The sequence below is a fragment of the Abrus precatorius genome, unplaced genomic scaffold (genome assembly GCF_003935025.1).
Source record: "Abrus precatorius isolate BTA unplaced genomic scaffold, Abrus_2018 Scaffold153, whole genome shotgun sequence".
NCBI lineage: Eukaryota > Viridiplantae > Streptophyta > Magnoliopsida > Fabales > Fabaceae > Abrus > Abrus precatorius.
Genome location: NW_020874351.1, coordinates 162,759 through 184,965, shown reverse-complemented (window position 1 = coordinate 184,965; position 22,207 = coordinate 162,759). Strand labels below are relative to the sequence as shown.

The 22,207-nt window shown below is 33.1% G+C and overlaps 3 protein-coding genes across 9 annotated transcripts; all 3 read left to right on the top strand.

The window, feature by feature from the left end:
• The first annotated feature begins 210 nt into the window (after nucleotides 1-210).
• On the top strand, nucleotides 211-7,852 carry LOC113857086 (probable plastidic glucose transporter 3). Of its 4 annotated transcripts, XM_027488809.1 has the most exons (15): nucleotides 236-497; nucleotides 625-733; nucleotides 1,127-1,226; nucleotides 1,319-1,386; nucleotides 1,483-1,615; nucleotides 2,652-2,751; nucleotides 2,856-2,968; nucleotides 3,114-3,207; nucleotides 3,882-4,035; nucleotides 4,207-4,350; nucleotides 4,441-4,514; nucleotides 5,879-5,967; nucleotides 6,340-6,454; nucleotides 7,037-7,252; nucleotides 7,815-7,852. In XM_027488809.1, the coding sequence occupies exons 2-14, from the start codon at nucleotides 667-669 to the stop codon at nucleotides 7,232-7,234; spliced, it is 1,449 nt and encodes a 482-aa protein (XP_027344610.1). In that variant the 5' UTR covers nucleotides 236-497; nucleotides 625-666; the 3' UTR covers nucleotides 7,235-7,252; nucleotides 7,815-7,852. The 4 variants fall into 4 exon arrangements, with proteins under 4 accessions (XP_027344608.1, XP_027344610.1, XP_027344607.1 ...); XM_027488807.1 differs by lacking the exon at nucleotides 7,815-7,852 and having other exon boundaries at nucleotides 211-310; nucleotides 7,037-7,310; XM_027488806.1 differs by lacking the exon at nucleotides 7,815-7,852 and having other exon boundaries at nucleotides 7,037-7,310.
• Nucleotides 7,853-9,749: 1,897 nt separating this feature from the next.
• Nucleotides 9,750-12,183, top strand: LOC113857088 (cytochrome c-type biogenesis CcmH-like mitochondrial protein). Of its 3 annotated transcripts, none has more exons than XM_027488812.1 (5): nucleotides 9,750-9,820; nucleotides 10,269-10,418; nucleotides 11,158-11,289; nucleotides 11,387-11,582; nucleotides 12,092-12,183. In XM_027488812.1, exons 2-5 carry the CDS (start codon nucleotides 10,275-10,277, stop codon nucleotides 12,136-12,138), a joined length of 519 nt encoding a protein of 172 aa, XP_027344613.1. In that variant the 5' UTR covers nucleotides 9,750-9,820; nucleotides 10,269-10,274; the 3' UTR covers nucleotides 12,139-12,183. The 3 variants fall into 3 exon arrangements, with proteins under 3 accessions (XP_027344613.1, XP_027344612.1, XP_027344611.1); XM_027488811.1 differs by having other exon boundaries at nucleotides 9,755-9,820; nucleotides 10,257-10,418; XM_027488810.1 differs by lacking the exon at nucleotides 9,750-9,820 and having other exon boundaries at nucleotides 9,837-10,418.
• Nucleotides 12,184-13,189: 1,006 nt separating this feature from the next.
• LOC113857036 (malonate--CoA ligase) lies at nucleotides 13,190-20,039 on the top strand. 2 transcript variants are annotated; one of them, XM_027488704.1, is made up of 17 exons: nucleotides 13,190-13,675; nucleotides 14,014-14,183; nucleotides 14,592-14,744; nucleotides 15,335-15,518; nucleotides 15,620-15,708; nucleotides 15,974-16,043; nucleotides 16,184-16,236; nucleotides 16,393-16,500; nucleotides 16,806-16,904; nucleotides 17,163-17,255; nucleotides 17,376-17,453; nucleotides 17,840-17,944; nucleotides 18,262-18,352; nucleotides 18,818-18,891; nucleotides 19,019-19,198; nucleotides 19,498-19,551; nucleotides 19,663-20,039. In XM_027488704.1, the coding sequence occupies exons 1-17, from the start codon at nucleotides 13,522-13,524 to the stop codon at nucleotides 19,705-19,707; spliced, it is 1,800 nt and encodes a 599-aa protein (XP_027344505.1). In that variant the 5' UTR covers nucleotides 13,190-13,521; the 3' UTR covers nucleotides 19,708-20,039. The 2 variants fall into 2 exon arrangements, with proteins under 2 accessions (XP_027344505.1, XP_027344504.1); XM_027488703.1 differs by having other exon boundaries at nucleotides 13,259-13,675; nucleotides 14,014-14,214; nucleotides 14,569-14,744; nucleotides 15,626-15,708; nucleotides 19,663-20,019.
• The last annotated feature ends 2,168 nt before the right edge of the window (nucleotides 20,040-22,207 follow it).

Below are 22,207 nucleotides of genomic sequence, written 5' to 3'. Positions count from 1 at the left end.
GCGAAATCTATGGTAGCTTTGTATTGTATTGACCAAGACTGCGTCACATACTGACACGTGCCTTCTTCTTCAGTTGCCATCACAACACTTCACTCTCCTTTTCTGATTCAATCAATTGCATCGCTCTCTATCAACATTCGTTCAACCTCTGCGTTTCAAACTCCGTTCCAAAATCTTCGTCTCACAACAACAAAGGTTTTCAAATCTCTCTCTCTCTCTCTCTCTCTCTCTCTCTCTCTCTCTCTCTCTTTTCAGTTTTTCTTTTTATTGTATGATTGCATTTTGGCTTCTCCGCTTTCCTGTGAATGTGGTGTGTGAGAGAAGCTTCTTGATATTTGTGATTCTCTTCAAATCCCTTCTAAACAAAACAAATGATGGTGAGATTTCTGTTTCACCCCATTGTATGGGAATGACGACAATGTGCATGGAAAAATCATCGTAAAAGTCCCATGATGTAATAGAAAATGAAGTTCTGGGGGTGTCAGATCTGAGAAAATGTTTGCAATTTCTTGTTGAGATTGCGCTCTCGTTGTACGTGATGTTGTTTTCATGTGCTGTAATTGACGAGTTCTTCGATTGCCATTTGTTTTTCTAATGATGATGATGATGCTGATGCTGATGCAGTAGCCTGTGGAAAGGTTTGGAGAAGCTTTCTAACGTTTTGCCATGCGGGGACGGCAGCGAGTAGCATCCAGAGACCACATATCTGGGCATGAAAAAGAAGAAAATCAAGGTATCTTGCTGTTTTTGTGATCTTCAAGTTTATACTATTATTATTATTAAACTAAGCAGTTGCTTTTTATTCTTTAAAAAATTGAGTTTACTGATTTTGTATTTGAGTGATTCCACGACCGTGAGTTATCAAAGCTTTAAAATATACTATAGGAGTTGAATATAGTAGTTGATCATAAACTTAACTCTTCGGGGAGAAAAATGGAAATGGCTGCTTTAAATCGAATTATACCGCGTAACAGTTCAGCTATAGTATATTCGTTACATGATTGTATATGTTTTCATGTGTGTATCGTGCATCTTGCTAGTGAATATGATTTCTTTTTTTTAATAACCCATTTGGAGAATTTGGTTTGGAATGGTATCACTAACTGAAGAATTTAATTCCTCTTAGCTTCAGTTCGTTTACCAACTGTCAAACCTTGTTGGCAGCGATCTTTGCGGCATGTAGTAGTGGCTTCTCTTTCTTCATTCTTATATGGATACCATATTGGGTATTTTATTCTACACTGAAGCTTGATCCATCTTCATTCTTCTTATGTCTATATGGAATTATCTAATTTTCTTGTTGCTATTGCCAACTCAGAGTAGTCAATGAAACCTTAGAGAGCATTTCTGTAGATCTCAGCTTTAGTGGGAATACAATGGCTGAAGGTACTTCGCCCCTATTTTTCTGACTAACATTGAGCTCTTTATCATGTTTTACTTCTAAATATTTATCTACTTTCTTTTATTTTTATGTTGATGAAGGTCTTGTAGTAAGTATATGTTTAGGAGGAGCTTTTATTGGATCTCTGTTCAGTGGGTGGATTGCAGATGGTGTTGGGCGTAGAAGAAGTTTCCAGTTGTGTGCTTTACCTATGATTATCGGGGCTGGAATGAGGTATCAGCTGCCTAAGTTGCAAATTAATTCTCTCATTATTTTGTATCACATTGCATGCTTATGCTATAAAATCTGCATTCTATTTCTGCAAAGGAAGTACAAAGCTATGCTGTTTATTGTAATATATATAACATATGGTTCCTTTTCTAGAGAAGGTTATCTGGTTAAATTTATTGAGTTCCTAGCTCCTACCATCGTGGGAATTTGAAAATGTTAACAAATTGATATGCTTAATTTCTTCAGTGACAAAATGGCATGATCAATTCTCTTTTAAGTGTTTGATTGTGGTATCAAAATCCATCTAGTTATCTCTGACTTTATATTCAATGATTTGTTAAGCCTCATATGGTTACTAAGGCTGCAGGGATGAGATGACTAGGGGTTAAGACAGGAATTTAATTTGTAACTACCCTGCATCAATGGGAGGTAGGAGCAAGCAAGGTAGGAAGTGACGTGTGAAATCTGGTAAGGGAAATGATAAAAGCTGCAAGGTGGAGAAGTGTAATAGGCAATCATTCAGTAGGAATTAGGGCTGGGATAGGGCAGGGAGGATTCAGACCCTTTAAGTTCTGCAGTATTCCTATCTTTGTTTTTTAGCTTTTCAGTGTGATCAAGAGGGAGATTTCCCAGTCTAAGGATTCAGAATCCATAGTTTCTTATCCATAAAATCTGTTCTTATCATGAGGTTGTCCATCAGCTGCTTTAAATTTGGATTTTATTTTTCAATTTCTTTTGATAGACATAATTTGTATTTTGTAAATAGAACTCTGAATGAATCAGGAAAAGTTGAGAAATCACTATTACAACCCTAATAATTATTATGATAAAACAATGGAGAGCCCCTTTCTCATGCTTTCTATTTGTATTCATATTCTTAGTGCTCTGTTGCTAATTAACATTAATGTCATCCTATTTCAAAATGTTTTCTATTAAAAAACATAAGATAATGCAACAAAAGAAAGGGAGAACCAGAAAGAAGGAACATTTTCCCAATAAAACAGTAAAACTATGAACTTATTATTCACAACTTTTGCAGTGCAACAGCAAAATCCCTGTGGGGCATGCTTTTGGGAAGGTTATTTGTTGGTACTGGAATGGGACTTGGCCCACCTGTTGCAGCTCTTTATGTGGCTGAGGTATACTTGATGGTATCATCAATGTTGTTTTCTGTGCAGTACATGATCGTAATATTTTTCAATAGAGGTCTTTTCAATTAACTTAAATCCACTTGCATTTATAGGTCTCACCTCCAGCTGTGCGGGGTGCTTTTGGGGGTTTAACTCAAATAGCAACATGTCTTGGACTCATGGGTTCTCTCTTTATTGGAATCCCAGCGAAGGATATTGTGGGTTGGTATGGAATGTTAAATGGGCTTGATGAAGTTCAAGAAGTTTTTTTTTTACTGTAGCATAATAGACTAATTCAATTTTCAGTTACTTTTTTTTTCTAGCTGTATTTTTCTAAAAGGTAGTTTTTCATGTGGAAATTGTGTGGATAGGTGGAGGATTTGTTTTTGGGTATCTGTCATTCCTGCTACAATACTTGCACTTTTTATGGAGATTTGTGCAGAGTCTCCATATTGGCTATTCAAGGTTATCTACTCTCCCATGTAAACAAACAAGAGCTTCTAATTAATAATTGAAACTGGTTAGCTTAATTTCATATATTTGCTTTCAACTATTTTACATCCTTTCTGAAGGCTAATAGGTAGACTAAAATTTTTGACCCAAATCATAGCTTATAGATATTTAAGTATAAATTTGATCTTTGTTAAGATATATAAGTTTCATACTGAATATGGGTAATTAAAACTACCTTGCTTTAAGATCTCTAGTATATTTTTCTCTTTGTTTACTTTTGATTCAGAAGAGGATTTTTGAAATGGTGTTTCTTGAATGCTCCTCTGCACAATATTTTGCTGATGTGGTGCTATCAAAAGGCTCTATTGTTAGGTGACTTTTGTTCGACCATGTTGTTTCTTCTGCTTTATGAATAAAAAAGGAGATTCTCTCTTTCCATTATGACTGCTACCTCCTTTCTGGATTTCTGAGTTTCCCTCTCTCAGTGATTAATTCCCTTTTTAAAATAATAAATAACTATATCCTTCTTGATATCTATTTGTAACCTATTATTAACTTATAGTACACTACTTCTTAAAAAAAGAATACCTAGGGTCTCACCCTTCCAAACTGTATTTATTTCCTTCCTGTTATTGATTAATGTTATTTGTCTACATAGGCACTAATATTTCTTTGACTTTGTTTAGAGAGGAAGAACCATTGAAGCCGAAGCTGAATTTGAGAAGCTCTTGGGAGGGGTTCATGTGAAAGCTGCAATGACTGAACTTTCAAAGTCTGACAGAGGTGATGGGTCTGATACAGTAAAACTCTCTGAATTACTCTTTGGCTGCCATTTCAGAGGTACATATTATATTTTTTAAAATTTTATTTCAAATATTTCATGTGTGGAACAGTAGTATACCTTTTAGATGATTGCTTAATCATATCATAATTTCTAAAATTGTTTATTTTTGCAATCATATATAGTTGTGTCTTATTGTTGGTTGCTAAATTACTAAATGCTTTTTGCAGTGATGTTCATTGGATCCACACTTTTTGCATTGCAGCAGCTATCTGGCATAAATGCTGTTTTCTATTTCTCTTCAGCTGTCTTTGAAAGCTTTGGTGTACCATCTGATATTGCAAACACCTGTGTGGGAATTTGCAATTTATTGGGTATCTGCTGGCTTAACTCCTTTGTTGTTGTTTAAGTTGGTTTGTAATTGTGGTGTATTTCTCTCAACCTTGTTGTTTATGACCCTTCAGGGTCAGTTGTCGCAATGATTCTGATGGATAAACTTGGAAGGAAAGTGCTTCTCCTGGGTAGCTTTTTTGGCATGGTAAGAAAGAAATGAAAAATATAACTTTGCTGAATTAATCTCTTTTAAACTTGAATATTACTTAAACCAAATTTCATTATACATGTTAGAAAATTCTAATTAATTTGTAGGTGTCTACTATTCAATAATTGCTTTAACTATTCATATACTTGCTGCCATAAGGAATTGACATGCACATGATTTAGGAAGGCACTGTAACCATTTAGCTTCCAAAGCAATGTTTTCTGTTACCAAATTACTAAGTTCCAAACCTCCCTCCTTAGGCATGTGACATACCTACCATTTGACAAGGCCTGAAAAGTGGCTAGACAATAAACTGGAATGCTGGACAAAGAAGCCTGAATAAAAGCTCTTTCTATTATGGGAGATGGAACAATTTTCCTGATAGTCTTGAGGGATTTAGGTTAGGTGTGTTTGGTAGCCAATGCATGGGAAGGGAAAGGTTCAAAGATCATGATACAAAATGATACACACTAAGTTAGGTGTGTTTGCATGGATGAGTGGACACATGAGAAAAGTCATGATACAAAATGATGTATACAAGAAAATATTGGAGTAATATCTATAATAGAAAAGATGATTGAAAATTGTCTAAAGTGATTCAGTCATTTGCAAAAAAAACTTTTAGGGGTACTAGTAAAGAGAGTGGATTGTATGACTCTTAATTTAATAAAGAGGGATCAAGAGACCCAAAAGAATCTAAGGCAAAGTTATTAAAAGAGATTTTTTGATTAATTAGATTTCTGAAAATTTAATTTTTGACCGAACTCAATGACATTGTTGATCCATATAAGCTGACCTCATCTGGTGAGATCAGGCTTAATTGTTGGTTTGTTATATATAGGAATAGAGTGACAAAATATATACAAGAGGAGAGTATCTAAATCATGATTTCAGGACTGGAATCTAGTGCCAAAAATCTAGGATTGATTTTATGTTAATATTGCTAATAAAAAAGACAAACAATCCTAGCTTAGTAATACTAATTGGGAAAAATATACTCATAAAATAAGTATCAATAACAATCAAGTAAATTAAAGGTTAGATTGTTTATCTATAATCTCCTGCAGTTTTAGTGAAAACTGCCAAAACTAATATGCTCAACACAGACATTTTCCACCAATACTTAATCCACTTGGTAGTTTTCACTTTTTGCAAGCTCACCAAGTGTGGCGTACGCAATCTCCCATCTAAAGTTTTCCTACAATCATCGGGAAAGAATTCAAGCCATTTGATAGTAGGTAGTAGGTGCTTATCTGTGATGCTGTTTAAGGGTTGAATTTCTTACCAGTTATTGCATTTTTTACTAATTTTCATTAATGTGGATTATATTATCTGATCTCTTTATGCATTTTCTTGTTTAGGCATTAGCAATGGGTCTACAAGTCCTTGCTGCAAGTTATTTTGTATCAGGATTGGGAGCAATGTATTTATCTGTTGGTGGCATGTTGCTGTAAGTGGCCAGAAGCTTCAACTTGCATTTCTTGGGAGGGGGGTTGGGGGTCAGACACTCTTCTAATATTGCTATTCAGTCAATGGTTTTCAGAAATTCATAACTTGTGCATACCTAATTTGTCTATGCATCAGATGTAGTATCAAGTGTTTATATTAGCAAAGTGGACATCCATTCCAATCATTTTAGCAGCAGAATCACAGGGAAATAAATCTAACATGGACTGCTGCTTAGATTGTTGGATATGGTGCTTTTGAATCTGAAACACCTTGATTCCTTAATTTGCACTCCCAAGTTACTTAACAGATTTTTCTCAATTAACTTGCCAAATTACCATGATATGTGTTGCTAAATGTGAAATGGACAACACAGGTTTGTGCTATCATTTGCTTTCGGTGCTGGTCCAGTTCCTTGTCTCCTCATGTCTGAAATTCTACCTGGCAAGATCAGAGCCAAGGCAATGGCAATTTGCCTGGCTGTGCATTGGGTAATTGTCTTTGCATGCATTCATCATTTCATCTTTAATACTTCCTTACGTCATTCTGTTTCCTGTTCTTAACTTTCTATAGTATTTAACTCGTTTGGGCATTCTTATGAACTTGAAAACTTCTCAAATCTTTGTCCTTATTGTGTTGCCATATTTAACACAAATAGTGCTGATAAATATTTTATGTTCACATTTTAAAATCAAGTTTTGTTTAAATATTTGAATATATTCTAGTAAGGTTCCTTTAGCTCTCTGATTTAACCTCAGTTGAGAGATGATTGATAACTTGACATGGTATCCGAATCTGATTATTAAGGAAATTATTGATTTGAAAATTCTTGATAACCGGTGCTTAAACAAGACTGCAAGCATAGTTGGCTATGATTGTTGGTTTATTACGCTTGAAATTTGTGCTTTATAACATTTTGGGATGCTCTTACTAACTATATTGCGCATGTTGAAGGAAGTTTTCGCCTTTCAGATTATCAGTGTCTTTTAGTTTGGTTCTTTTCTTGTTTACGCCCAGCCCATTCCTTCTCAAATGTTATCTAGTTCTCTGAATTTGTAAACATTCTGTAACAGGTGATAAACTTCTTCGTGGGTCTATTCTTTTTGCGCATGCTGGAGCTAATTGGGCCCCAACTTCTGTATAGTGCTTTTGGTTCCTTTTGTTTGACGGCGGTGATTTTTGTGAAGAAATTTGTTCTGGAAACAAAAGGGAAGTCACTCCAGGAAATTGAAATTGCGCTTCTTTCTCAAGAAACAACCCAAATGAACTAAAGTGGCCGTACGGTTAAGGTATAGGCATATATTCATTTGTTGAAAGAGTTGTGGAAACATTTTCATGTAAAAAGTATAAGGAAAGATCTTCTTTCACATACTATTCACTATATATATATATATATATACACACACACACACATAAAGTGAATAAGTCCCGGTCTGGGTTCTCAAAAGTTTCTAGCATCCTTTCCATGCCTTTATCCCGTTTCCTTCCCTTTCGTAGAGCCTAGTATGTGTTTCTCTTCAAACAAAAATTTATTGAAAGCTATAAAAGTAGTAAAGAAAATCATTAAATTAAAAGTGAGAGTCACATTATTTTTTTATTTTTAAATAAATTTGTCAAATAATTAAATATATGTTTTAAAGAATGTGTTAGAGAATATTTTTTCTCAAAAGAAAAAAAAAAGTTTTTAACATCCATTATTTCTGTTTGAATTTTTGTCATCACTTGTATGCTTAAACTTGAGCAATTGAATTCTAGAAATAATGGCTGAACAAAATATACAATTCAAACTATTTTTATAGGTATTATGATTGTATTAATCGACCCGTATTTCTTTATGTTACTGATTTGCAGGGAAATTTGAGCTTCGTTTACCTGCGGTCTAGTTTTCTGAGCATTTGATAATCTCTTGCTATAGTTTGAGTCTTTTTTCGAATGCTCACTGAAAGGCATTTGTAAATTTTAGAGTTTTATTTTTTACACAAAATTGGTGAGCAAATTCTGGGCATTGATACTTGTGGGAAATGTAATTGCATTTACATAATTGATATCACAGTTTTGACTGCATATGAGTTGTTTTGATAAAAGAAAATCAACCTAATCATATTATTGTAAGAATAGCATGGTTTACGTCTAACTGGAAAAACTGAATTAAACCAAATTATCTATCGATCAGATTTGTTCGGTTGGGTTCAATTATTTTTTATCTAAATTGTAAAGGAAATACCAGATTCAGTTCATAAAAGAAGATCTAATTTGGTCTTTTAAGAAGATAAAATCATCAAATAGTCTTTTATGATTATAGAGGTGGAACACTAGTTCTCTAGATATATTTTTTTCTTTATTTTTAGTATATGACTAGTCCTTAAAAAAAATATCGATTACTCTAAAAAAATTATTAATGGTTTAAATAAAAAATTATTAATGACTCAAATTGGTCTTTAAAAATATTAATTTTAATGGATGAAAAATACTAAACTGAAAATTTTAAAGAATTGTTTAGTGATTATATCTTTTCTAATAATCACATTAGGTTGTTTAAACTTTTTAGTGATTATTTATTTTCTAATATAGGGAGAGAGAGAGAGAGAGAGGGAGAGAAAAAAAAAAGAGACCAGTAAAATGCAGCACCGCATGAAACAAAAAAAAAAAAACTTCGAAATGTAATAACATGATAAAACTGAGGGTATGCGAGTAATTAGATCAGAATAAATGAGTTTTTTTTATTTTCTGGATTATATATATATATATATAAATGAGTTTTTTTTATTTTCTGGATTATATATATATATATATATAATTTTATTTTCATAGGAGACAATTTTACTATAAGTCATAAATGTTTATATTATAACGAGATTAATTTTTTTTATAAGTAAAATTTGAATTTGAAACTTTAATCAAAGAAAAAAGAACAGTTTTTATTGTCTTGCTTTAAAACCAATTACGGTTTGGAAAAGAAAAATGGTCATCCTTTGTTTTTACTCAATGAAAAACAATTAGGTTTGGTTTAAAGTAGTAAGTATTCGTGTATATATATATATATATATATATATATATATATATATATATATAAATATTTTTAGAAAACCAAATATCTTAAAATTATAATAAAAAAACATCATTAATTTAAATAAGTAAAACTTATAACCAATTTAAATTTGAGAAGATAATACTAAATAAAAAAAAAACAACTTCAAAATATCAGAATATGAAATTAGAGATGAAAGAAATATAATAAAAAAACAAATGAAATTTGATAGGTGAAAAATAAATTTGAATATATAAGGAAAATTTAAAAACATTTTACATTTTTTTAGTTTATAAGATGAAAAATGTAAAGTAATGATGAATTAAATGTAGAAAGAATAAAATATAATATGTTCACATATTCAAGAACGAGAATTCAAATTTAGAAGATAAATATGGATAATTTATTATTTCCATCATCAAATAGAAGTTTAAAAAATGATAATAATTATATGATTTTAAAATCATTTTATAAAGTTGCATTTATCTAAAATAATAGAACTTGAAAAATTTATTTTAATATTTTTTATTAATTAACTTATAAAAAATATAAAGCAGATTATTTTTTAAAACTTACATAACCAATAATTTTTTTATATGTAAATCCAAGAATTCTGACAAAAACAAAAAGTGTCATTAATTGGTTTTTTATGGGCCATTATTAGTGATTTTGTATGATATCGATTGAGTCAATGGATCGGGCTCCCTAAGATACGTTGGGCCTTCGTTTCTTGGTTTTGTACACCGGAAACGCCACAACATAATCAGACTCGAAGCTTCGAATTGAAGGCGAAGAAAGAAGGATCACAGACTTTTCATCAAATTTTGCTGTGAGTTTCTACTTTAAACCCATTTCATGTATACGATATTTCCGATAAATTAATCTATTAAATTAATTTTTGCTTTGAATTTTGGAGAAATGTTTTCTCTACTGAAATCTGTGTTCGACAAACTGAATTTCGTTTTTGCCATGCAGCTGTTTGATGAAATATTTGACTGAAAGCAGAGTTCCATAATTATCACTTCCGCACACTAATTTTTTTTTCTTGTTTTTTTGGTTTTTTTTTTCCCATTTAAGAAGGCGTTTAAAAGACCATTTATGAAACTTATTTGAACTTATAGAAATAGCTAATAATTTCAGTTTCTTTTGATGTGTTCTTTTTTTAGGCAAGTTTGTTAAAATAAGCTGTTCTTAAATTATTGCAATGGTGAAATTTATCAAAATAAACTTTTTTTATTTAATTTTTAGTAAGTTTTTAATGCTAGTTGTTTGGGTAGGTCTGAATGGCAAGTGAGGATGATGCAGTGAAGAAGGCACTGATAGTGGATGCTCGGGCAAGAAACATCAGTCACAATGTGAGGTGCACAGAATGTGGCAGTCAATCCATTGAAGATTCTCAAGCAGACATTGCAATTTTGCTTAGGAAGGTAATTGGGATTTTGTTTATTTATTTTGGGTTTCAATCAACTACTTGTTTGGAACTTCAACTGGCTTCTAAACTTGAAATAGTTTGGAAAAGGGAATTGAAATTTCAGGACTGAGACGAATTTGTGTATAAGGGTGATCCTAAATATGCAGTATTCTTTTTTAGTTACTCATATAGTTTATATTTGTTCATGGTTATGTTAGCTTTCTGTCAAATTAAATGGCTGTCACAATTTCTTTCCTGCAACACCACGGGAGAAAGATGCTACATAATATAGAATTTAGTTTTTGCCCAAATTCAATGGCATCCTGTGATCTATATAGCTGATTTCACCTATTGGAATAAGACTTAGTTGTTGTCTAATGCCAAGGGAGGAAGAAAAGAAAATTGCCTGTCCCTTTAATGCCTGTTGGTGGTTTTATTGGATACACAGTTCGTAAAGCTTCGCTGGCTTAAATTATAGCCTTTTATTTTTTGTTCCGATCATTCTCATTGATTTGAATGTCTGTCTTAGTGAAACACCGAAAGATTCAACAGAATATGCCAGGCTTGTGGGGGAATTCCAGGTCATATAACTGATTTTCATGTATTTGTAATACAATAATTTTTTTGTAAGATTTTGAAGTTGAATGCGTATTAATGCTCATAATTTATTTAATAGTAATGCTTGTTAGTAGCAGTGTATGAAAGTAAGCTATTGTGCCATCATGCAAATCCTAATCACTTGTACTATTTGCCAGTTAATTCGTGATGAAATTCGGGCTGGAAAGACTGACAAAGAGATCTACAAAAAGCTTGAGGATGATTTTGGAGAGACTGTACTCTATACGCCTAAATTTGATATGCAGACAGCAGCTTTGTGGCTATCACCGGTAAAAAAAATTTCTTCAGGATTGAAAGCACTTGAGTTCATGATTTTTTAGTGCAGTTTAGTTTGTGCTGATTCCAGAAACATGTTTTTTCAAATAGCTCCTAGTTGCAGGTGCAGCTGCAGGAGTATGGGCATACAAGAAGCATAAGCAAAAGACTAATGTCCATATCATGGCTTTGAACCTTGTAAGAGGTGTTCCATTGACCCCAACAGAGAAGGAAACAATGCTTGACATTCTTACTCCACCTCCTTCACAGGGAGCTAGGACTTCCTTCTGGTGGAGGAGATGGCAAGGTCAATGATCACTTGAAGAGAACTTTCAATATTGTACATGTTTGTGACTGTAAGCTAAGTTTCATTTTGATGTTCATCCACAAATTTTCAAGTCTATCGATTTTAATTTTATTTGTCAACGCCGAAGCTTGGTACAGATATACATGCCAATAATGAGTTGACTTTCATTATTTTATAATACCAGTTTCATTACTTATTTTCCAAATCAATCCTTCAAGTCTACTATACTCCAGTCTCCACATCCAGGATTTTTGGCATTATGATATATTCCTAGACCAATATATGATGACGTCTTTCAAAAGATTTTCCTTTCTCCCTTTTTAAAGTTATCTTTTTGGTTGTTGAATTTACTTCAAGATATATATATATATATATATATATATATATATATATATATATATATATATATTTTCCCCCCTTTAATAAACAAATTTTAGCAATCATATTAAGCTGTTGAATTTCGGTGATCTTATTTTTCCACACGATTTCTTAAGAATATGATTTGACAGATAACACTGAACTGGGTCGTGATATATCAACTTGCCTTCCAACATGAGATGATGAGATAATTGGAGATCGAGTAAAATCTCATATGAATCGAATACTTTATGTCTTAAGATTTAAATTTTTTTAATTTTGTAAAATGCTGTTTATTTTAATTTTTTATTCTATTGGTTATTATTTTGTGTTAAAAAAAGATTAAAGTGATTCTTATTTTACAAAATAAGGTAGTAACAAAAAGGTTTAAAAATATAACAGCTGATCTGACTGATTTAATTTCGAAAAATGATGAGTCTTCATAGTATTCTCCACGATAATAACACTTGTATATGACTCCCTTGTGACGTGGTGGATATGCATTGAAACAACATTGGGACGCCATTTCTTTTGGGGTCAGACATTTTGCGACTCTTCGAGTAGTTTGGAAGCTAGAGTGCCAGACACAGATCCAATATTTAAGAATAGATATCAATTATAAATCCTTTTCTTATCGTAGATTTGCGTGATGGATTATGAACTTTAAAGTCATTAACTTACAAAACGTGATTAATCAAATACAAAATACCCCTTCAGCTTTCTTACACGAAACCATTTGAAAAGGTTTAGGATAATGAATTCTCTGACATTAATATTTTATACATACCAATAAGATCATATAAAAATAACAACGATACAGAATAATACTGAATAAGCGAAACTAGTCAAACTTCAAGAAAATTCTATTCAAAAGTGCTCTCGACATAACTGCGAAGACCAATCTTACGTGTCAAACCAAACTTAAGTGTGACCCACCATTTATTTTAATCATCCTTTATAGGCTCGTTTCCGATTAGACTCATCCATGATGAAGTAATCGCTAATCATACCTCTTGGTTCACGCTCTTTCTAATAAATATATTTTTAAAATATACACAATAACATTTTATACATAATAAGTTTTATTAAAAATTATAAAATATAAAGCAATAATAACATTAAATATTATAAATTTTAAATAACAATTTTATTATCTTTTAATGTTTTAGCCACACATCCCTTTTCCAAACCTGTCGACAATTCTCTCTACCTGTGTATATATACGATGGAACGTGCCTATAATTGTACTAATACACACATATACACAAAATATCCATCTTTACAGTGACATACCTACAAGCTGTGCTGGTAAATTGTGACACGCAACGCAATCACATTCACATCAAATATCAATCGCTCTTTCTCTTCCTCCTTCTGAATCGTCCTTTATATATATAATTGAAGAATCAGAAGGGAAGCTCGGAACAGTTTAGGAATTGAATAAGCTATAGAATAGTATAAAGGAAGGGTCCAAAACGCCCATCGAAACGCTCATTTTGACTGAAGAAGACGACAAATTACAGAGACAGTTCCACCTAACTCTACCGCTCAATTAGTAATTCATTTCATTTCTGCCACCTAAATGAGTCGCTCATTCAAAGCTTTCAACAAACACTTCTCTCTCCCTTTCCATAAACCACGCACTCTCTCTTCATATGCTTTCATCCCTTCCTCTTCTCTCCCCAATCTCACTGCGTACCGCACTTTCTCCTCCTCTCACTTTCGTTCACTCTCCTGTGAGTACTTTCTCTTCTTCCCTCATCTCTCTCTCTCTCTCTCTCATTGGTTGCTTATGATCAATATAATCTTTTTTTTTTTTTTTCCTTTTCAACGTGCTTTTTGGGAGTACTTTTTCATGGGGTCACTGATTTTTACTTTTTTTTTTCCACTGGGTTATCGGGGTTATGACAAAAAGTTATGTCTTGAGGTTGAATATGACAGTATGTTGTTGTTGGGGTGTCTCGCTGCTGCATGCAGGAGTAACGGGTGTGATGGATTTCATAAGGTGGAGATCGTTTTTATGTCTAACAAATCCATTTATTAATGTTGTTGTCTGTTTCTTATTTTTATACAGCATCTCCAGCTGCTTCATTAATGGAGGTGGTCAAAGCAATTGCTAAGCAAGAACCTGCAGCTCCTGACAGTGTTGCTATCAGAGCTGATCAGAAGAGCTATAGTTACAAGCAGCTCATCTCATCGGCACAGAAGATTTCTGATCTCTTGCGTGGCAATGATGTGAAATCAGTGAGTTGCAGATTAAAATTCCCCTACTATTGTTATTGCTAGATGAAATGCTATATAACTATTAGTCAGAAGACTTCTATAAAAAGAGTTATGCTATTCTTATATATATATATATATAACAAGAAAATAACTAACATTGCAGCAAGGCTGCCCAATCTTTCTGCATATCAAAGATAGCAAGTAACAACTGTGTTGAAAAAAGCAGGGGTAAAAGTCTCGAAACATTTCCATTATATACTTAAGAACAAAGAATCACCCATGCTTAAAATTATTCTAGTCCAATCATCTGCTTAGAATTGAAGAGTAATAGAATTATTAGTCATTTGCTTGGAATTCATGCTTAGTACTGCATTCATGTATGTGTTTAAAATAATCATTTCGTAAGCTCTTTGTGCTATCACTATTCAGGGAAGTCTTGGTGGACCTCGAATAGGAATTGTAGCCAAACCCTCTGTTGAATTTGTTGCCGGAATACTTGGGATTTGGCTTAGTGGAGGTGTTGCTGTTCCACTTGCAACCAGCTATCCAGAAGTAGAGCTTTTGTATGTGATTAATAATTCGGTATGCTTTGTAATTCCTTTTCTTGTGTTTGTTTAACATTTAAATGGCTTGTGAACTTTATGAAGTCAGGATCTCCTTAATTAGCATTTGATATTGTCTTGATTTCTTTTATTTGAACTTTTAAATAGCTGATTTATCTGTTGATGTTTGCCTTAGTGAAAATACATGGTTGAAAGATGCTAAGTAAGAAAAATTAAATATTATAAATTACATTTTATTGGCTGTTTGGTTCAGATATGAAGAAGCTATTATATGAGGGATTCTGCGGTCCACTTGGCCCTAACAAAATAATCCAAATTGCTTTGGTTTAGTTTCTGTGCTTTTGTTGTCTGTCATTATTATGTCCCACTGGCTGCTTTTGCAATTATGTCTATTCTCCAGGGACTAAATTCTTATATTACATGGATTGGTAAATTTCAATATGATTAATGTGATACAGATTGAGTGTAATGTATCTAAGGGAAAAAAAATTGTTTGTGTTAACTAACAAATTAGTTGAACCAGTTATTTATTCTATATTACCGTTGAGCTCTATTTCTGCTTTTGTGGATTAAAATCTTAATAGAAGTTTGATAATAATTTGGCTGTAGGATGTATCTGCAATACTGAGTACTGAAGATCATAGTGAATTAATGCAAAGCATTGCCGATAAAAGCTCTTCTCAGTTTTTTCATCTTCCACCTGTTAAGTCTTCAGAGAAAAGCAGGGATGAACACTTTCAGAATGGGGAAATTGATGCAGACAGAATTTTCCTGGATGACATTGGAAGATCAAGTAAGAAAATAATCGTTTCAGCTTTTAAAATGGATAGAGTAGAATCTTTTGGAAGCAATTTGCTGACAGTTCTTTCTTTGTTTTTCATATCCATTGCATAGGTGAAGATCCAGCACTGATTTTGTACACTAGTGGAACTACAGGTAAACCCAAGGGAGTTGTTCATACACATAGAAGCATCATTTCCCAGGTATGCTCTATGATTTATCTCTAGTTACATTTAGTAATTTGAATTGACAGTTTAATCTACTAAAATAAAATCCTCTTCCTGAACACTGATTCTATAATTGTGCAAATTATTTTGGTGTGATTATCAAATTCTTACATGAACTACTGTTGATGATTTAATTTTATTCACAATGCAATTTTTTCCATGTTGACTTGAGCATGTCAATCCTTTCCTATTATTTTATAATTTTTCAAAAATTTATTTTTCAATTTTGTTTTGATTTTAGGTCCAAACCTTGACAAAAGCGTGGGAGTACACATCTTCTGACCAGTTTCTGCATTGTCTACCACTGCATCATATCCATTAAAGTTTTTTGTGTTCACATTATTCTATATTGGTTAGATAAAATATATTATTATATTCATCTTTAGTATATTTGCTGAAAATGTGATTTGGAATATCTTTATTATGTCAATCTTTAACATATATGATATACATGTTCATGGGCTTTTCAACGGTTTAATGGCCCCTCTCTATGCTGGTTCCACGGTAATATACTCTCTTCATTTCTGCTTCCAAAGAAAAGAAAAAACTAGGAAGAATAGAAACTCTTGTTTTTGTTCAAGTGACCTTTAAATAGGCAGTATCCATCTAAAATAAATATATTTTATTTTTACTGCTAAGAATCTAATTGTATTGTTGAAGGTTGAGTTTTTGCCAAAATTTAGTGTGAGGGGAGTTTGGCAGAGATGGCGTGAGTCATATCCAACTGCAGGATCTAACGCCGATGATGCTATAACTGTGTTCACTGGAGTAAGTATAATTTTTATTAGCATTGTGCCAATATATTATATTGTTCATTCTCACAGTACCTTGGTTTGTGTATATAATTTAAGCTTGGCCATAAATAATTATGATTGCTGCTATAATCACACTTAGACTGCATTTGTAGGCCATATGATGGTTTTTTTTGTGATGCACTTATGTCTAATTATTAAGTTGCACAGTTTGTATCTTTAAAATCAATGTGTATACTATTTGCTATCGACAATGGTTGCTACAACTGGAAAACTTGTCTTGGGTGACCTAATTATGATTAAATCCTTTTTTAATTGAAGGTTCCAACTATCTATGCCCGATTGATACAAGGTTATCATGCAATGGATCCTGAGCTACAAGCTGCTTCAGCATCTGCTGCAGGGAACCTGCGTCTTATGGTAAGAGAATAAGGCACTGTGACATGCATCAACATTTATATCTCTTAAAAGAAGATAAATGGATAATTCTTTGAATTTTAAAAGAATAAAGGATTGTCAATGAATTTTTAATTTAATTAAATTGATATGTAATTCAATGGTGTGGTAATTTATCATGCATAGACACACTACAATTGATGTTGTATGTTCTCCTACATTGGTGCTGATTTCTGACTGCTAATTCAGCGTCAGAAATCTGATATATTTGTTATCATTCAGATGTGTGGATCATCTGCACTTCCTCAACCTGTTATGCAAGAATGGGAAGCCATCACTGGGCATCGCTTATTGGAACGATATGGCATGACTGAAGTAAGTGCACTTTAGTTAAGTCCTTCAAATTTGCAGGGAATTGTGGCATATATTACTACTTTTCTCATTAATTTATAATAATTTTTATATGAATCTTACATTTGATGTTAATGCCTCTAGTTTGTCATGGCAATGTCAAATCCATTGAGAGGTGAGCGCAAGGCAGGAACTGTTGGCAAACCATTTCCTGGTGTTCAGGTTAGTTGAGCATGCACTTTCCCATTTGCCAATGACCATAGAATATGGGCTTTCTGAACTCTCATTGCTCTGTTGCTTAATCTGTTTACATGATCACATATCCTAAACAACAGTGTTGGGATTTTAGAAAATATGGTCGGGGGTTCTGGGCACAAGTTTCAATTTCAGGTTAAGGAAACCAAATTTATTAATCTAACAACACTCAATTTAATAATATATGACTGAAGCTTGAAGGATATGTGTGAAAGTTGTTTACTTTGGAATACTATGAGACAGATGCTTTACCGGAACCTGGACGCAGGAGTTACCTCTAGTGTTTTTTATGCTCAATATGAAAGATAATATCGTGTGGAATTTTAAGGTTGACACTTCTATGTGCGTGACAGGTCAAGATTATTGCCGATGAGGAGAGTGGAAATGATAATACTGGAGGGGGTGAGCTTTGCATCAAAAGCCCTTCATTGTTTAAAGAATATTGGAAACTTCCTGAGGTAGTTTCAGAATGTTAAGTTCTATTTAATGATTCTGAACTCATCATTTAATATTGATGTATAATGCATTACATGGTTATGTGTACCATGATACAATACCCTATTTCCCTGTTATGCACCACCACTATCCCAAGACTGCCATCTTGTTATCTGAGAAGCAGTTATTTGAGCAACAGTAGTTCCTAGAAACTAGAGATGGATCAGAGTAAAAGGAATAGAATATTATTTCTGTTACTGAAAGTTCAAGATTCTGAAGATAGAGGATGGTCACAGAAATTTAAAATCTACTTCTGAGAAATTTTATTATTTCCCTGCAGGTAACAAAGGAATCTTTTACTGATGATGGATTCTTTAAGACTGGAGATGCAGTTACGACAGATGAAGATGGATATTACATTATTCTAGGACGTAAGGAAATTTATATTTCTCTATGCATGCTGTCGTATGCATGTTGTCGTATGAAACAAAATTATCTGAAAAGGTTGCTTAATGTGTTACAGCTGTTTTGTTTTGCCTAATTTTTCTTTACTATCTTCATTGGTAACAAATTTGGATGTGCATGAGAAGTCAATTGTTCCATCTTGATTGACTAAGGATCAATTTGGATAAATTTCTCAATAAGTACTTGTAAGAGTAAAAAATTAAGTTGTAAAATAAATCAAATAAATTGTTTCTAACTTATGAGATAAATTTTATTAATTTTTTATACTGATTTTTTTTTTCTCTCATAAAATTCTCTTAAGAGTTTACTTAAATTGAGCCTAGGTCTAAATGTAAAGCCCTACAACTGAGCTTATCATCTGAGGAGTAAAAGTTACTTTGTGATGGAAATAAAACCAAGTAATAATGTGTATATCTCTACTTGTGTATCAGGTACTAATGCTGATATAATAAAGGCTGGTGGCTATAAGCTGTCTGCATTAGAAATTGAATCAGTTATAATAGAGGCAAGTGGCTACCGATTTCTCGTCATAGTTGTTATACGGTTGCATGCTTGCTTATTTATTTAATTCACTTACGAAGCTGAATATAAGGAATAATAGTATGATATTCACAATCAAAACCTTTTTGCAGCATCCAACTGTCTCAGAATGTTGTGTTTTGGGCTTACCAGACAAAGACTATGGAGAGATTGTTGGTGCAATCATTGTGCCAAAGCCTGATGTCAAACGAAAGCGAGATGAAGAGTCAAAGCCTGCTCTAAGCCTAGAAGAGTTATCCACCTGGGCCAAGGACAAAATTGCACCTTACAAGGTAACATTTACACTGATTGGCTCTAATACTTGAACAACTGATGAGTGCTCACTCTTGGAGAAAGTTCATCAACGTCATATTTTGGGCCTTTGATGAAATCCATGTAATTTTCTTTTGATAATTTTTTTATTCCTTAATAATTAATCTCATGGTAAATAGTATTTATAAGAATTTGATTTTTGATCAGACTTAGTGATATGGTAGTATTGTGTAATTTATGTAGCTAACCTCACTTGGTAGGATAAGATTTTGTTGACGATGTTGTTTGTTGTTAATTTGTTTTTTTTTTTTTTGGTTAGATTCCAACTCAACTAATGTTGTGGGACTCACTCCCTCGCAATGCCATGGGGAAGGTAATTTACTTTTGCTTGTACCGCTTCCTAATAATAGACATCATTTCCTTTTTCTCCCTGAATTATTCTTTATGAAGGGAAGTTAATTATTATTTTCCTGTGAAATTTCAGATAAATAAAAAAGAGCTGAAGAAGCTGCTTGTTTCAGCACAGTGAACTCCATTTGAGTATTATTCACTGGACAAAGTTATTTAAGACGGTGGCAATCTCCACCAATTATTTAAAGCTTATTGTTAGGGGGTAAAGGCAGAGAATATAGCACAACTTTAGCTTTTTAACTTCCATGAGGAGGGTTGAATGTATTTAATGAAAATATTTATTATTTTAAAAATGAAAACAAAATATTTACATTCTTTTAATAATTAAAAATATTGAATGATGTGTAATAAAACCATTCATATTTTTTTTTCATGACAAGTTCTGTAGGTAAACCGAGGAAATATAATGTCAATACTATGAATTTACGAGCAATCGGATATTATTTGCGTCATGCTAGCATAGACAGTGATTGACTGAATTTTACGTGAGATATATTCAATAGTGAAATGTTTTTGAAAAGACTTTGTCAGAAGTAAAGTTTATTACACGCCTATAAAGGATTAGCTTTTTATTGTTGGTTGAAGAATCTGAGCACTCAAAACGAAAAGGAGCAAGGTATACGTTATTTGGATTAATAACAATGCTATGATTGAAACCAAAAGCTTCCACCATAAACAACTACCTTGGCAAATATGTTTGCATAATGCATGTAGTCCTGTTTCGAGTAATTTGCGCATAACCCAAACATATCATCTGACCCTTGCATTCTTGGGCATTTTCTTTTGAAGCTACTAAATTAAAATAACAATTTATCCTCATTTTATACTAACATCGTTATATTATAGTTTCGGGCTGGTTTTGTTCCTAATTTTTCTATTTGCTCAGTTCTTTCTATTTTCTATGGGCGCTGGTGGTGGTTGTGGTGGTGCGGCAATGAGTCAGCGGCGTGTCAAATTTCACGTATTTAGTCTGATCTTATTGTTGGTTTTGGTCTCTTGTTCTTGATCGTGTTCTTAGTCTTGCTCTTGTCTTGTTCTTTTTCTGGGTCTTAGTCCTGTTCTTGTTTTCTTAGTCTTGGTCTTGTTCTTTTGTTCTTGTTCTTGGTATTGCTGGTCTTGTTCTTATTCTTGTGTTCTCTGTGCGTCATAGTCCTAATCTTGTTATCGTTCTGGTTATGCGTCCTGGGTCTTGGTCTTGTGTTCTTGTTCTTGCTCTTGTTTTCTCGTTCTTTGGTCTTGTTTAGAAATTACACCGCTAAAATTAATAATCTTGGTCTTGGTCTTGCTTTCATTTGTGTTCTTGTTCTTGATCTTGTTTTCCTTTCATTCGTGTTCTTGTTCTTTTTCTTGGTCTTATTTTCTTGTTCTTGGTCTCGTTTTCTTGTTCTTTGATCTTGATCTTCTCTGTTTATGTACTCTTATCATTTGTCTATACATCTGCTATTTCTACTCTTGGGTGACTCTGCAATTGATGAAGGTCAGTGCTTTTTCTGCAATTTGTCCGGGTACGGCACCCTGGTTACCGTCTTCTAGATACTGGAGACAGTGACACTGAGACAATAATGACAGAGATATTAGTGTTCCTTTTTTTTGTTTTTACAAGTTTATCTTCTATGTCTTTGGAGCTGAGACACTAGTGCCTTTTTTAGGAAGTACATTGGTGTTTTTTAAAGTTGTGTCCCGTGTCTTTTGTGTTTCTGTTTCTCTACTGAGAAACTAGCCGGACATGATACGCCTATTTCCGTGTCTGCCAAATTACAGTTTCTTGGGTACAAAACATTTGAACAAAGACTAGTGCACTCACTCAAAACCATTTGCAACAATCACTAATGCAAGAACACAGCAACTCAATTGAATCATTGAAGCACTTAATGGGAATCCAGGTACCCCGGTGTTCCAACAACAAAGGTGGACAAATGCGTGCCCTAATCAGTGGGAATGCTTTTTGATAGGCCAAAATCACCCATTTGTTATTCTATCTTCGCATTTAATAAAATATTTGTACTTTTCTCATCTTTATGGATTATAGGTGGCTTATAAGTTACAACCCTTATGCAGGTATTCCAGTCCTGACATCAAATTTTTAACATAAATAGATAGGAAAAATCAAGGGATTGATGGAGAAATTTAGTTTCCTTGCCAACAATGGGCTGCAAGGGATTGATGGAGAAATTTAGTTTCCTTGCCAACAATGGGCTGCATCCAGTGCCATGGCAATAACTTTGTGTTGTTGTTTTTTCTGTACAATCAAATCAATATTTAGTGCTTTTTAGGTAATTTGACTGAATCTCTTTAAAAAAGAATAAGGTTGTGAACATTACTGCCTAAAAGAAGTTCATCCAGATTTCCATTTGCCATATATTCTTATAAATAAGTCCTATATTGGTTTCCTCATTGCAATACCCAATAGGAAAAATCAGTTTTCTGTGATGAACTCCCATCAGAAGTTTAACATTCAAAGGTCACTTTTATGTCAAGACAACAACTTTGGTTTAGTTCAGATAGAAACTCTTGTGTAAGTAATGACCACCTGCCTCTGCCAGAAATTGATCATATTGATGATGGAGAAAGCACCTTGACAGCCACTTGAGTGTCATCAATAACTCCAGATAAACCTT

Excerpts from the sequence above, each read along its gene's own strand:
- LOC113857086 (XM_027488809.1), top strand. The coding sequence starts at position 667 with ATGCGGGGACGGCAGCGAGTAGCATCCAGAGACCACATATCTGGGCAT. Across the intron at positions 1,616-2,651 it reads ATTATCGGGGCTGGAATGAG|TGCAACAGCAAAATCCCTGT; the intron begins GTATCAGCTGCC and ends CAACTTTTGCAG. Across the intron at positions 4,515-5,878 it reads TGGGTAGCTTTTTTGGCATG|GCATTAGCAATGGGTCTACA; the intron begins GTAAGAAAGAAA and ends TTTCTTGTTTAG.
- LOC113857088 (XM_027488812.1), top strand. The coding sequence starts at position 10,275 with ATGGCAAGTGAGGATGATGCAGTGAAGAAGGCACTGATAGTGGATGCT. Across the intron at positions 11,290-11,386 it reads CAGCTTTGTGGCTATCACCG|CTCCTAGTTGCAGGTGCAGC; the intron begins GTAAAAAAAATT and ends TTTTTCAAATAG. Across the intron at positions 11,583-12,091 it reads CTGGTGGAGGAGATGGCAAG|ATAACACTGAACTGGGTCGT; the intron begins GTCAATGATCAC and ends ATGATTTGACAG.
- LOC113857036 (XM_027488703.1), top strand. The coding sequence starts at position 13,522 with ATGAGTCGCTCATTCAAAGCTTTCAACAAACACTTCTCTCTCCCTTTC. Across the intron at positions 14,745-15,334 it reads TGTATGTGATTAATAATTCG|GATGTATCTGCAATACTGAG; the intron begins GTATGCTTTGTA and ends ATTTGGCTGTAG. Across the intron at positions 15,519-15,625 it reads GGATGACATTGGAAGATCAA|ATCCAGCACTGATTTTGTAC; the intron begins GTAAGAAAATAA and ends GCATAGGTGAAG.